We start from the raw sequence: 14,332 nt of genomic DNA on the forward strand, positions 1-14,332 counted from the left end.
TATGTGTAAGTTACAATGATATAAATGTGGTTTGTTTTGTGTTGATACCTAAAATCTTGTGGCTGATTCCTTAGTTTTTTCCAATCGAAAAAATATAAAGATGGTTCAGAGCACAGATATTTGTTTCTTGGGGATTTGAAAAACATGTCCTCACACTAAATGTCAAATCAATTTTTCCATCTCAGTGATCACCTAAACAGACTTTTTTCCCCTCATCTAGAAAGGGTTAACTCATCCTCTCCATCTTTCAGTACACCTGTTTTTTCTTACACTTGTCATACCACATGCATTTTCCCCACAACTTAATTTGTTTTTTCCACATTTTGGATATGAATAATATTCAGAATATGAAATTAAAAAGTACAAGTTCTGTTTTAATACTGATCTAAATCTCTTAACTACCAAAGTGAAATAATTTCATGCAGCTGAAGGGTTTTGTGTCGGAGAGGCTGGTAGGCAGCAGAGGGGCTCGTTCTCTGAACAGTCTGACTTCGAAAACAAACCTGTCCAATCATATACAGACATTCTCAAATCAATGTGCGATAAAGAGTGTGTTAGTGGAGGACAGAAAGCTTTTATCAATCTGATTTGTAATATGATGCAGGAACAAGTATCAAGATAAATCTACAAACCGGATTCCAAAAAAGTTGGGACACTAAACAAATTGTGAATAAAACTGAATGCAATGATGTGGAGATGGCAAATGGCAATAGTTTACTCATAATATAACATAGATGACAGATCAAAAGTTTAATCTGAGTAAATGTTACCTTTTAAAGGAAAAATATGTTGATTCAAAATTTCACAGTGTCAACAAATCCCAAAAAAGTTGGGACAAGTAGCAATAAGTGGCTGGAAAAACGAACAGCTGGATGACCAATTAACACTAATTAGGTCAATTGACAACATGATTGGGTACAAAAAGAGCTTCTCAGAGTGTCAGTGTCTCTCAGAAGCCAAGATGGTAAGAGGATCACCAATTCCACCATTGTTGCGCAGAAAGATAGTGCAACAATACCAGAATGGTGTTACCCAGCATAAAATAGCAAAGACTTTTAAGTTATCATCATCATCCGTGCAAAACATCATCAAAAGATTCAGAGAATCTGGAACAATCGCTGTGAGTAAGGGTCAAGGCCGTAAAACTCTACTGGATGCTCGTGATCTCCGGGCCCTTAAACGTCACTGCACCTCAAACAGGAATGCCACTGTCAAGGAAATAACAGAATGGGCTCAGGAATACTTCCAGAAAGCATTGTCAGTGAACACAATCCACCGTGCCATCTGCCGTTGCCAGCTGAAACTCTACAGTGCAAAGAGGAAGCCATTTCTAAGCAAGCTCCACAAGCTCAGACGTTTGCACTGGGCCAGGGGTCATTTAAAATGGAGTGTGGCAAAATGGAAGACTGTTCTGTTGTCAGATGAGTCACGATTTGAAGTTCTTTATGGAACACTGGGACGCCATGTCATCCGGACCAGAGAGGACAAGGATAGCCCAAGTTGTTATCAATGCTCCGTTCAGAAGCCTGCATCACTGATGGTATGGGGTTGCATGAGCGCTTGTGGCATGGGCAGCTTGCATGTCTGGAAAGGCACCATTAATGCAGAGAACTATGTTCAGGTTCTAGAACAACATATGCTCCCATCTAGACGTCATCTCTTTCAGGGAAGACCCTGCATTTTTCAACACGATAATGCCAGACCACATTCTGCAGCAATCACAACATCATGGCTATGTAGGAGAAGGATCCGGGTACTGAAATGGCCAGCCTGCAGTCCAGATCTTTCACCTATAGAGAACATTTGGCGCATCATAAAGAGGAAGGTGCGACAAAGAAGGCCCAAGACGATTGAACAGTTAGAGGCCTGTATTAGACATGAATGGGAGAGCATTCCTATTTCTAAACTGGAGAAACTGGTCTCCTCTGTCCCCAGATGTCTGTTGAGTGTTGTAAGAAGAAGGGGGGGGGGGGATGCCACACAGTGGTAAAAATGGACTTGTCAGTCAGAGTCAGAGTCAGAGTTTCTTTATTGTCATTCGCACCTCATGTGGTACATGTGGTGGAGCGAAATTATGTACACAGGGTCCCAGTTACATCCAACAATAAAATGTATAAGAAAAACAGTAATAACATCTAAGATATGAACTAAGAAAAACATCAACTAAATATACACTAAGCACTCATAACATAAAACATTGAACATCACCACAAACATGAACATGAGTCTGTGAGCAGATGTGCACGCATGAACACATCAACATTGAAACAGATCAGCAGCAACATGAAACAGATCAGCAGCAACATGATATGGTTTTTCACAGTGATTATTCTAGTTAGAGATTCATGAGTCTAACAGCCTCAGGGTAGAAGCTGTTCCTCAGTCTAGTGGTTCTACACTTAATGCTCCTCAACCTCCTTCCTGAGGGGAGTGGGGCAAAAAGTGTGTGTGCTGGGTGGGTGGGGTCCTTCATGTTGTCCCAACTTTTTGGGATTGTTGACGCCATGAAATTTGGAAACAACAGATTTTTCCCTTAAAATGATACACTCTCTCAGTTTAAACTTTTGATCTGTGTTTTGTGTTCTATTCTGAATAAAATATTAGATGTTGGCACCTCCACATCATTGCCTTCAGGTTTTATTCACAATTTGTTTAGTGTCCCAACTTTTTTGGAATCCGGTTTGTATAACGATAAAAACAAAACTTTATCCTTTTGCCAAGTTGTAGTGAACCTGATCTCATGTCAAATCTGACCAGATGGACAGAGACTGTTATTTCATTGATCTGCATCCAGAAATACAGTTTGAGCCATCTGGAGACTTTCTTTCTTGAAGTAATCAAGTAGAAAAAACAAAACACTCTCTGTTCTATTATCATTACTATTTTACAAATGTTGATAATCAAAGTGCCTTAGTTCAAACCATTTTAGATGTTGCAGTGAACTAATCAATTTTATTAACTGTGTAATGATTTTTAATTCTCATGCAAAGTTAGAACTCATGTTAAAGCTGTTACAGAGTAATTATGCATTTTCTGATTTCTGTCTGTGAATGAGCAAAGTGTGCGTTCCAGGGTCAGGAGTCGAAGCAGACATGTGTTGGAACAACTGTCCTGTTTATATCCTCTCAGACGTCAACAGGGGGTTTTGGCACCTGTTTCTAAAACTCGCCAAAACAAAACTCTCTCTGTCTGTGAGAACATTTCTGAGCTGTTCCATAACAATTCTTGCTGCCTTCTAACCTTTTACGTCACAAAACACACCCCGTCTGGTCGGTTCTGGCCAATGGGGAGACTCCCGAATGAACCGGGAAAAGAGCTCTTTAAAATGTCGGTACTTCCTGGTCTACTCAGTTTTGTCAGTTCTGTGAGGGCTGTGAGAGTTCGGTTCTGTGGAAGTTGGGTCTCTGTTCAGTTCTGTGAGCCGGGAAGATCCTGACATGACAACAGAGCTCTTCCGAGTTTCATGGGATTATAACATCTTCACTGAGGTGAGCTGTGGCGGACAGAATCTCGCCGCTACTCCGGACGAGTAACAGCATCTTACGGAGACGCTGAAAGGGTGCGTTAAACGGAATCTCGCCTGAGACATCTCCAGGTAAAAGAGTCGATTTCACCACCTAAGTGTACTGTAAGGAAGAAGCTGAAGAAAGCCCGGAGAGTGCCGTTCTGTTCAACACTCCCTCAAACCCCATCTTTTACTCTTCTTTAAACTTCTTTCCCATCTTTAAACTCCTCTCTCAAGTAGAAATTCTTCCAGATATTTAGAAATGTCTGTGTAAAGTGCTCATCCACCGCCGTGTGGGTAAAAGATCATAATTGTACAGTTTTCATAAATGTCTGTGGTGAAGCAACGGAAAAATCATGGCCGTATGATTTTTCCTGATTGATTGCTTATGTTGTTATTTTCATAATTTGCCAAATTAATGTAAATGTTTGATGTTAAACTTTGATTCTGCAAATAAATGACCGCATTCATTTGATGGGTCAAAGATAAATAACGTCTCTCGTTACATTTTTGTTAAACTCAACGCACGACATTTACACAGTCAGAAAGATGAAGAACTCGTGAAAAATGTATGAAATATCCAGAATATGTCATACTACAAAGTTCATAATGCAGTGCAACAAGATTATAAATATACAATCTAAACTTTCTGCCACAGCAGATTTATGAGGAGCAGAGTGTGATGGTTTTCTAAACGTATGATCTCCCTGATAATTGGATGTGTTGAATGCACTGAAACCACTTGCTTGATTTGCCACAACCTCAACTCTAATTGTCTCCGCTCGCAGATTGCTTGCTGAAAAATCTGCTCGTTTTTATGCACACGTTGCCCTCTACAGATTGGGCAGGCTTTGGTGCACCACTTAATTTTCAATCAAATCTGATCCTGGTTAAGTTGCCACGCTGTACACGAGGAAAATAGGGGTCAGAGCTTTTCCTCAGTACTAATGAGAACCTTCAGTCAACACATGGATGTCATTTTTCTCTCGTTGTCCGCAGCAGATAAGAGGCACCGTGAAGGTCTGGCTGACAAGGGCTGTCCATTTTCAGCCTAAAACCATCCAGCTGGGACCAAAACCAATAGAGATCCAACTTATTTCCATATGAACACCAGTTTAAAAATCAATCTGTCAATGACTCCAAGTTTGAGCTGGCTCAGGGGACTAATCGTCTGTCTCTTAAATTAATTTCAGGCAGAACTGTTTCATTGCTCAAGAGGTGTCCTCTGCATGTGATATGATGATATGCGGCCTCATTAAGGAACCATTATATTGAATATTCAGTTGAGTTTGTTTCTACAGCTCCAAGTCACAACAGAAGTCGTCTCAGGGCACTGAACAAAAACATTCACACACATTAAAAAAGCCAATTAGTAAAAGTTAAATATGTTTAATATTAAGTTTAATATGGCAAACACTAGCAAAATATGATGGATTATGTTGAGTGAAATGATATTTGTTTTCAATGGCAATCACCTGTTGTAATTCTATGTTTATTTTATTTATTTATTTTAGTTTTTTTATGGCGCTGAGCTAATGAGACCATGAATCAAAGAGAGGGAAAGACTGCCGTATATTTCAAGTATATTGTTCAACATTTGAACTGAAAATTTCTGACTCAGGTGTGCCGTGCTGCTGGAATTTAAACCTTCTGAACGCATCGGGGTAAAAATTGATCAGAGCTTTAGTAACTTTCTGATTACCACATTATTAGCTTTTGTATAAGAGGAAAAAAAGGATGAAGAAAACTGTAGCAGTCAGCAGAGCATCGGCGCTCTCATCCATCTGGCTTTGACAGTTCATTTTAAACAGCCTATGGTCACAGAACACAACCGATTTGAAACTACTTTAATATTGGACTTTATGCAGCAGCTATGAAAGCCTTTCAGTGAAGATGCTGCACAAACTGTGTGAAAAATGGCAACAATTACTCAATTATAGGCCAACAGGTTCAGAGGTTTGGTCTATTAGTAAAAAATAAAATAAACTTATGGAAAAGTGTCTATCATTACAACATATTGCCTGTGGGCTTGAGGTCAACTAATACATTACTACCGTTTGTCCCCAAGTCCAAATACAAATGCTGGAGTGACCGCCAGTTCTTTTGGGTCGTGGTATCCAGACTCTGGAACAAAATACCTCATGACTCACATTCCATAACTAACCTTTTTAAATCTAATCTTAAAACATTTTTATTATTATTATTATTATTTAGGAAGGCTTTTAATACCTAGTGGCATTGTTTTTATTTAGTTTTTAACTTTAGTACTGTGAAGTTCTTCGTGCACCTTTTGGCTCTTGTAAGTGGCTCTATAGAGTGGTGCTTGAAAGTTTGTGAACACTTTAGAATGTTCTATATTTCTGCATAAATATGATCTAAAGCATCATCCGATTTTTACACAAGTCCTAAAAGTAGATAAAGAGAATCCAGTTAAACAAATGAAACAAAATAATTATACTTGGTCATTTATTTATTGAGTAAAATGATCCATTATTTGGTTGCAATGTTGGAAGTAATGTTTGCCTCCTCTCTCCTTATCTCTGTATTTTTGTTAATGTTTGCTCATCAATCATGCAGGTTCGCTCAGAGAAACTGAGTAAGGGTTTTAATGATTAAAACAGGTGATGCAGCACCGTCCCACTAGATTGTGTGTAAGTATGGACACACTTTAGTAGGCTGCCTGTATGAAACATACATTTAACTTTTCTCTCCTTGATGTATTATGCTGACTGCAGTCATGTGTTTTCATTTTGCCCACTGCTCCAGTTGCAGGTCTCTTATTTTGTAAAGCTAAGAAATATCAGCCAGGTTTGAAAGCTTTATTTGCAAACGCTGGGCAAAAACGCATGGTTAGTCTACCTTGAGCATTAGTTAAATGATAATTTAGCAGTACCCTATTGGCATTTTGTAATTAGCCCTAAATAAGGACATCAATCTCAGCTAGCTTTACCCAACATAGAAGAGTGAGAAAGCAGGCAAGTCTCATTTCATAACAATTTATTGATCATTTACTGAAATAATTGCTGAATTGACTGACTACAAAACAGACCGTTATCTGTAATGTCAGACACCACCTTGGATTCAGCAAGAAAAAAGCTGACTTTTTAAAATGGTAAATTAAAAAAAAGCTGTTATTAAACACTAAAGAAGGAAGTCTGATAAAGTGAAAATGGTGTGTGTGTGTGTGTGTGTGGGGGATTATATGGTCTGATAATGAGAATTTATATCTGCATTGTTATATAAATTATACTAATTACCTAGAGGACAAATAATCAAGTGACACATTTAAAATGCCACTGAGGGCACATCCAATTTTACTCACTAATGCCTGAAATCAAATTACATCTAGCATTGGATTGTAAACTCTATTACATTTACTCAATTATACATTTCTTCTCAATGCCATAGTCCTTATTATACATATTAACATGATTAGTGTTTGTTAAACCCAGAGTAAGCAAACCGACAACGAAAAGACTCCACTCAGGTAGGCAAAACGGTAAGTGCTTTATTTGCAAGCGATGCGGTTCACATGACACTGGATGGATCTATAGAAGAACAAAGAAAGTGAGTATTTGGTTCCAATGGAGTAGTTGAGATGTAGTTGTTTTTGATCTGGATATGTCTTTTAACCCTTCAATATCTTTGATAAGACTTGGGAGATATTATATTTCTCCAGTTTTAGCTTCTCTTTATTGGCTTCCTATCAAATTCAAAATATAATTTAAAATCTTACTTCTAACATGCAAAGCTCTCAACAACCTAGCTCCATCTTATATTACAAATCATATTGTTGAGGTTACAGGTTCGAGCCCAGGTTGCATCAGGAAGTTCATCCGGTGTAAAATGGTAAATGGACTGCACTTATATAGTGCCTTTATATCTTATCAAGATACTCAAAGCACTTTACACTACAATCTGTGCCATAATTTACCCATTCATCCAGCACCCTACTATAGCTATACAAAGAATAATCAGTGCTTTGTCACATTCATACACCAATGGGACACACAGCGGAGGCAATGATGGGTTCAGTGTCTTGCCCAGGGACACTTCAGCATGTGACTGCTGTTGAACCCCAAAATCTCTCATTGGAGGACGACTGCTCTAACCACTCAGTAGCTATGCTTACATAGTCATAAGTAATCGGAATAAAAATGCATCATGTAAACACTCCATCCCGATTATTCTTTGTTGATTCCGCTCAATCCAAAAGAATTTGTAACCAGAATGAGATGGGTGGTTTATGCCGATTCATAATCCAAACAGTGTGCAGCATGTAAACACTTAATCTGTTATTTTTTTCCAATCATGAAAAACTGATCTGACTGCGCCTGTGCGACCTATGTCTACCCCACATATTTCTGCCTGGCTAATGCTAATAATATTAGCATATTGGGGAAGCAAAACTGGTCAGTGAGCGACACAATATTTCTACTAGGAACTTTGAAAGAGCTCAAAATGATCTGTATTACCTGTAGCTCAGTCAGGGAGTGCAGTAACTTCTGCACTGCCATTAAAATCTGTTGCACGTCCATTTTGGGCGCTCAGGTTTGTTTACGTTCATCCTGGAAGTAAACCCGAAGTAGAACTTCGTCTTCAGTATTTTTTTTAAGGAGAGTTTACCACTCTACACATGTAAGTACTTATATTCTGAATAAAAGCCCGCTGCATGTAAACGATTGTCATGAACAGATTGCTCCCATGTAAACGATATATTTGAATTATTTAATCTGAAAACATTTCAATCCGGTCAAATAATTTTGCCCATGTAAACATAGCTAGTTACAGCTACCCCAATTAATTAAACAATTGCCATTGTTTATCCCTGTCAACGGAACTGAGCGCCCCGTCTACCAAGCCAAACTGTGCATACTCCCCTACCCTACCCGTTGGCACTGGAATAGCTCTAAGCTAGCGGTGTGCAATACAAAGCTAAAAAGCTAAATGCAGCGCTCACGCTGCCTCTTCCCTCATGCTGAAACCCCACTCCCATTCTAAAGTTGTTGGTACAAACAGTGCAGAGATCAGATGTGTCTGTCTGTGTGTCCCCACCCGAAAACGGTTGGTCCAAACAGTGTGCAGCTTATATGTCTCCGTTTGTTGTCTCATCTCACCCCATCTACAAAAATCACGAATGAGAGGAGAGCCCTGGCATGACAAGTTATCTAGGGGAAACACTGATTGCCAAATATGTCATGCAAGTTTGCTTGGGAACAGCTGTAAGAAACTTACTGTTATTTAGACAGATGGAATAACCTTCACAACTATGTTGTGATTTGGCACTATATAAATAAACTGAATTGAATTGAATTCTGACACAGGTTGGCCTGTAACAAAATCCAGGGTGATGTCAGACAGCTAGGAGTGTATAAAGGCTACAAGCATCCAGCTGGTACTGGTTATTGCACTTGTTCCAGGCACAGGTGCAACATGCTAGCACAAGCTCTATAAAGTCTTGAGTCATAGACAGCCACCAGAAGTGCTGTTTGGCAAAAGTATCATGGGTATCTGGGCGACAAGTAAACTATGAGGTGTGGGTCCATTCCAAGGCTTTACCTCTACAAACTTCAGAAACAAACCTCCTTTCTGGGGGACGAATGTCAGGGTCAGATTTGACTCATAGAGCCTCTTGGATATACTTTTTGATAAACCATGTAATCACTCCCACAGTGCGGGTAGGAGGCATAATACTTTCCTCTGTTTTGGAACAGTCTGAGGAGGATTACTGACTGGATGGAGCATCAGGCTTTATGTTTCTGGAACCAGGTCTGAAAAGTATGGTAAAATTAAACCAGGCAAAAAACAATGACCAACGTGCTTTCCTGGAGTTAAAACGCTTAGCACTCTGAATGTAAGCCATATTATTATGGTCAGTCCAAATAATGAAAAGTAGCTCAGATCCCTCAATCTAACCTATGTCTCTACTCATCAAGTGCATGTTTAATGTCTAAAAGTTCTCTGTTACCAAAGTCATAATTCTTTTCAGTAGGGATTAGTCCGCGAGAGAAGAAGAAGGCACAGGGTTGGATCTTGTTGTCATCCATTGACTTCTGAGATAAGACAGCTCCCACTCCAAAATCTGAGGCATCAACCTCTAGGATAAACTGTCTCTCTTGGTGTGTGGATGAGTTGATATAGTTACAGAAGTAAATATTCTCTTTAAGTCATGAAATGCCTGCATTGGCTTTGGGAGTCCATGCGAATGACGTCAGGGTATTTGAGTTGCGTGAGAGGTGCTGCTACATGACTATAGCTCTGTATGAACTGTCTGAAGAAGTTGGCAAACCCTATAACTGTCAAAAACCTTTCCTGTCCTCCGACACTGTGACACTCTGCCACAGCCTTGATCTTATTAGGGTCTGTTCGTACTTGCCCATTCTCACAGATAAACCCAGAAAGGTAACAAATGAAATATGAAATTCACATTATTCTGTTTTGACAAAGAGCTAATATTCCAGGAGGCACTGAAGAACTGCTTGGACATGAGTAATGTGTTGCTGTGGATACTTAGAATAAATTAGTATATCATCTAAGTAGACAAACACAAAGACATTCAGGAAGTCATGAAGGACATATTTAAGAGAGCCTGGAAAACAGTGCATGTCCCAAAAGGCAAGACCAGATACTCAGAGTCTAAGTAGTGTCCTAAAATCAGCCCTCCATTCATCACCTTCTCAGATTCTGACTAGGTGATAGGCATTATGCAGGCCAACTTTAGTAAAAATGGTGGCTGAATGGAGGCGTTTGTGAACAGAATTTATTCGGTAATATATATATTTTTTTTAATATATACATAATGGTTATCTGGTTAAGGCCCCAGTAGTCAATACAAAGTCTTAATGTATTGTACTTCTTGGTCACAAAGAAAAATCTGGCCCCCACAGGAAATGTGGAAGGACAGATTAAACCAGGGCCAAGGGATTCTTCAATTTAATTATGCATGGTGTCCTTCTTGAGCCAGAGAATGGCACCCAGGAGAAGATCAATAGCACAACCATAAGGTCTATGTGGTAGTAGAGAAATGGCCTGCTGTTTGTTGAAAACTGGAGCTAAATCATGATAAATTATGGGTATCCCTGAGATGACTTCTGTTGTGACTTGGCACTATATAAATAAAATGAATTTTATTGAATTGTATTTTGGAGAGATCAATTTTCTCTGGGGTCTTAGTACTCTTACTAGAAGGAGTTACAACTGATCGTAAACATATTTCAGAGCAACACCTCTCTATCCGTCAAAACATTTCTCCATCCCATTAATTACTGGATTCTGTCTCGTGAGCCAAGGGTAATCCAAAATAAACTGAAGGGTAGAAAAATCTAACGTAAGGAACTCATCCTCCTCATGGGGTTTCTGGAAATGAGGAAATGGAACATTGAGATCTTGTGTGTAACTGAGGTTAGTGTCTGATCTGTAAGGGCAGCAACAGTTAAAGGTCTTTGCACAGGAGTCTGTAACTGGCCCACTAGGTCACTGCTCAAGAGGTTCTGTTCAGTGCCCAAATCCACAAGAGCTAACACAATAAAGTTTATCTGGTTGAAATATTTGGTAGACGTTGAATCAAGCCAGGAACCAGGAGAGACTGTAGAACTGCCCACCAGTGTCTCCTGAGCTACTGGTGGAAATAACCTTTTAAACGATTTGGGCAGTTTGCAATACAATGTCCGGTCTTGCCATAGCAGATGCATTCCTTTGCTTCCATACATCACTGTTTCTCCTCGGGGTAAGAAGGGTGAGTCTGACCTGCATTGGTTCGAGATTTGGCTCTGGCGTGCAATATTTAGGATAATTTTAAGGAGGAGGTAATGGAAATGATCAGAACCCAGAAGTTTGGTGGTACTTGAACTTGAAGTTCAATTCCTGTTGTCTCTCCTGAATGTAGATGTCAATGTGGATGACAAGGTTAATCAATTCATTAAAATCCTTGTATATCTCCCTGGTGAATTGTTGTTCCTTAACTTGATCATTAAAATAATTAAGGAACATACCTCGTAAAGCCTTTGACTCCAGGCAGAACCCGCTACCATGATCCATAAGTGGATGGAATGTTCTGAAACATAATGCCTGCCTTGATAATGATAACGGTTTGATTGCCTCCTCCCCATGGAGAGGATGATAAAATAAACTCAAAGAAAATCCTTAAGAAAAAAAATTAAAAGTTTGAATTTCCATAGGGTGAGAGTTAAGGTAGGAGTATGACTACTAAAGGTAAAATACTTTAAGAACAATGACAAATATATGTCATCTTAGATGAATCAGAAACATAGGTGTTAGGAGCCCAATTAAAGGCTAATCTACATTGTAGGATAAATCCTCCACAGTGATAATAATTACCTTAAAATAACTCAGACAACTGTTTGTACATTTACGTATAGTTAGTATCTTTTTTTTAGCTCTGTTGATATAGCATTGATTGCCTGACATTGATCTGATATCTCATTCTGCATGGTCAATACAAGGTGCAAAGGAGGAGAAAGGAGGTAGCCTGACAGGACAAGGTGCGTGAGAAAGGCTTATTATGGCTGTCACGATATCATTGATCCTGATGACTTATTCTGTGACTGCAATGAAGCAAATGCTTTGATTGTTAACATCGACTTACCTGCAAGTTGTTTTTGCAATGTTAATGTATGCCAACTCATGTGGTTATGTTTTATTTTAGTTTTTTAGCTTCATCAAGTGAGCTGGGAAATGTAAATTAGTTTATCCTTGTTGTAGTGATACATCTTTTGTTTCTAAAGATGTAATTGGTGAAAGAAAACATGTTTTCTAATGAGATGTGATGCTGTTTTTAATTTGTTTTGGTTGTAGAATCTGTTCCAAACACAGACGGTGTCGACAAACAGACGAGCATAAACGTATAGATCCAACAACCATCCCTTGTATCCAGTGAAATTTTCAAAGTTAAGTAAGCAGTAAAGATTCTGAATCAACGCAGAGGAAAAGGCTTTTGAATGTTCTGCATTTGCTCTTTGAGTATTTTGCTGCTATTCCCTTTTCCCCGAATGGAACAAGAATATCAGGAGCTCTTGTTTCACTGACGTCTTGCATTGCAGAAGGGAAAACAGCCTCGTTTCCAGGGACCAAGAATAATTGCTGTGTTTATACAGTCTATGGTGGAGAGCAGTCAACGTTCTCTAGGGAAATACGAACACCACAACTCCACCACCTGCTCCCGCCTTTAAACTGAGCAGCGCCTTCCACAAAGAGCAATACGACTCATTTCAAACCGTGTCCTTACCATTTCCTGTCGAACTGACGGCTTTGACAAAAAAAAAAAAAAACAGCTGTGTTTGCCTATAAATTACAAGTGAGCATGTTGTGTTCTGCAAAGTTTCCAATGTCATGTCAAAGCATACAGCATGTCTTTGTACTTTTAAATAATTATGAAGAGATGCAGTAAATGATTCACGATCAACGTCGTCAATGTTGCCAATTTAGTGACTTGGTTTTTATATTTAGCAAGTATTCAGACGGGACTCTTAAAAAATGTTTAAAAAGCACTTAGCAACATATTTGTCTGGTGTTGGAGGCTTTTTGGAGAATTATGTGAAAACAAATATTTCACATGCACAAAACGGGCTGGCTGAGGCTGACAGGTTTGTTGTTCTCAATGTATTTAGTGTGGGTTTTATTATCCACTTATTGTCTCTCACAATATTTGTATTTTCTCCTACAGTGTTTCTCACATGCACAAAGCCAGTTATGCAAACTAAATAATGACGTAGTGGCTTTTAGGGAAGCCACTGGTTTTGTAAAATGTTCACACTAGAGACAAGTTCTTACTAAGATGCTGCTCACAGTATGTTGTATTAAAACTGTATGGATTCAAACAAAAATAAAATTATAGAAGTTAAAGTGGGCTCTCAGCCGTGTCCATCTATAAAGACTGTTGGACAAGGCTGCTGGACCACAAAAACTTTTTAAATGCTGTCTGCCACAGCAGAAACTGACACCAGATCAAATTTATTAATTCACGGCGTCAACAGAACTTCACCAACTTCACAGTCTGGTAGAAAACTGGACACATGTTTCACATGACTCATTACCTTTGTAGAAGCACTCCTCGCTGTGCATGATGGTAATCCTCTGTCCGCTGAAGCAGGAGGCCCGATGGAGCTCACAGTGGTTCTGATACAGCCTCCCATCGGAACCACACACGGGTTTATAGTGGGGTTTACAGTGATCCAAGCACCTGCACTCCCCTTGGTCAGCCCCATGGTTGACCACACAATGGCGTCCCAAACCACAGTACTTGTGTTCGCATGGATCAGGGTAGCTGGTATGTCCTATAAACCCTACAGAGGACAAAAAATATATATATATTGTTGTTATTGTTGTTGTGTTGTTATTTTTACTATTGTTGTTGTTGTTATTTGTTGGCTTGTTCATGTTTTAATCTAAATTAAAATTCTATGTGTGCATCTAGTAAAATGGGTGTACAGTAAATTTAAAACTTATTTCAAATTAATTAAGAATTTTTTTTAATCCAAGGATGAATGATGCATATTTCCACAATCAAAATGTTTAATGTCTGAAAATGCAGGTGAAATTCACAATAAAACGTTCACAAAAATGCTGAACAGTGTTATATTCAATATATAATGAAAAAAATGACAAAGCAACACTGTAAGCAATTTTAAACCACATTAAAATTACTTGATGAAAAAAGTTTGTACGCTAACATAATTATTTTTAATGAGAACTTACTGTAATTACATGAGCTCCAAATTGAATTGTGCAAATTATTATTATTATTTTTAGTTGAAAACCTACTCCAAATAAGTTTGTAGTAATTAAGATTAAAAAAACATTTATATATAT

General features: G+C 38.7%; 1 protein-coding gene across 1 annotated transcript in view; it reads right to left on the reverse strand.

Annotated features, from left to right (window-relative positions):
* Positions 1-14,332, reverse strand: part of fstl5 (follistatin-like 5) — a 209,376-nt gene that overhangs the window by 133,642 nt on the left and 61,402 nt on the right. The window contains exon 4 of the mRNA XM_037675152.1: positions 13,558-13,806. Coding sequence (XP_037531080.1) covers positions 13,558-13,806 — 249 coding nt within the window. The remainder of the gene's footprint in view (positions 1-13,557; positions 13,807-14,332) is intronic.

The sequence above is a fragment of the Nematolebias whitei genome, chromosome 4 (assembly GCF_014905685.2).
Source record: "Nematolebias whitei isolate Nwh7 chromosome 4, NemWhi1, whole genome shotgun sequence".
Lineage (NCBI taxonomy): Eukaryota > Metazoa > Chordata > Actinopteri > Cyprinodontiformes > Rivulidae > Nematolebias > Nematolebias whitei.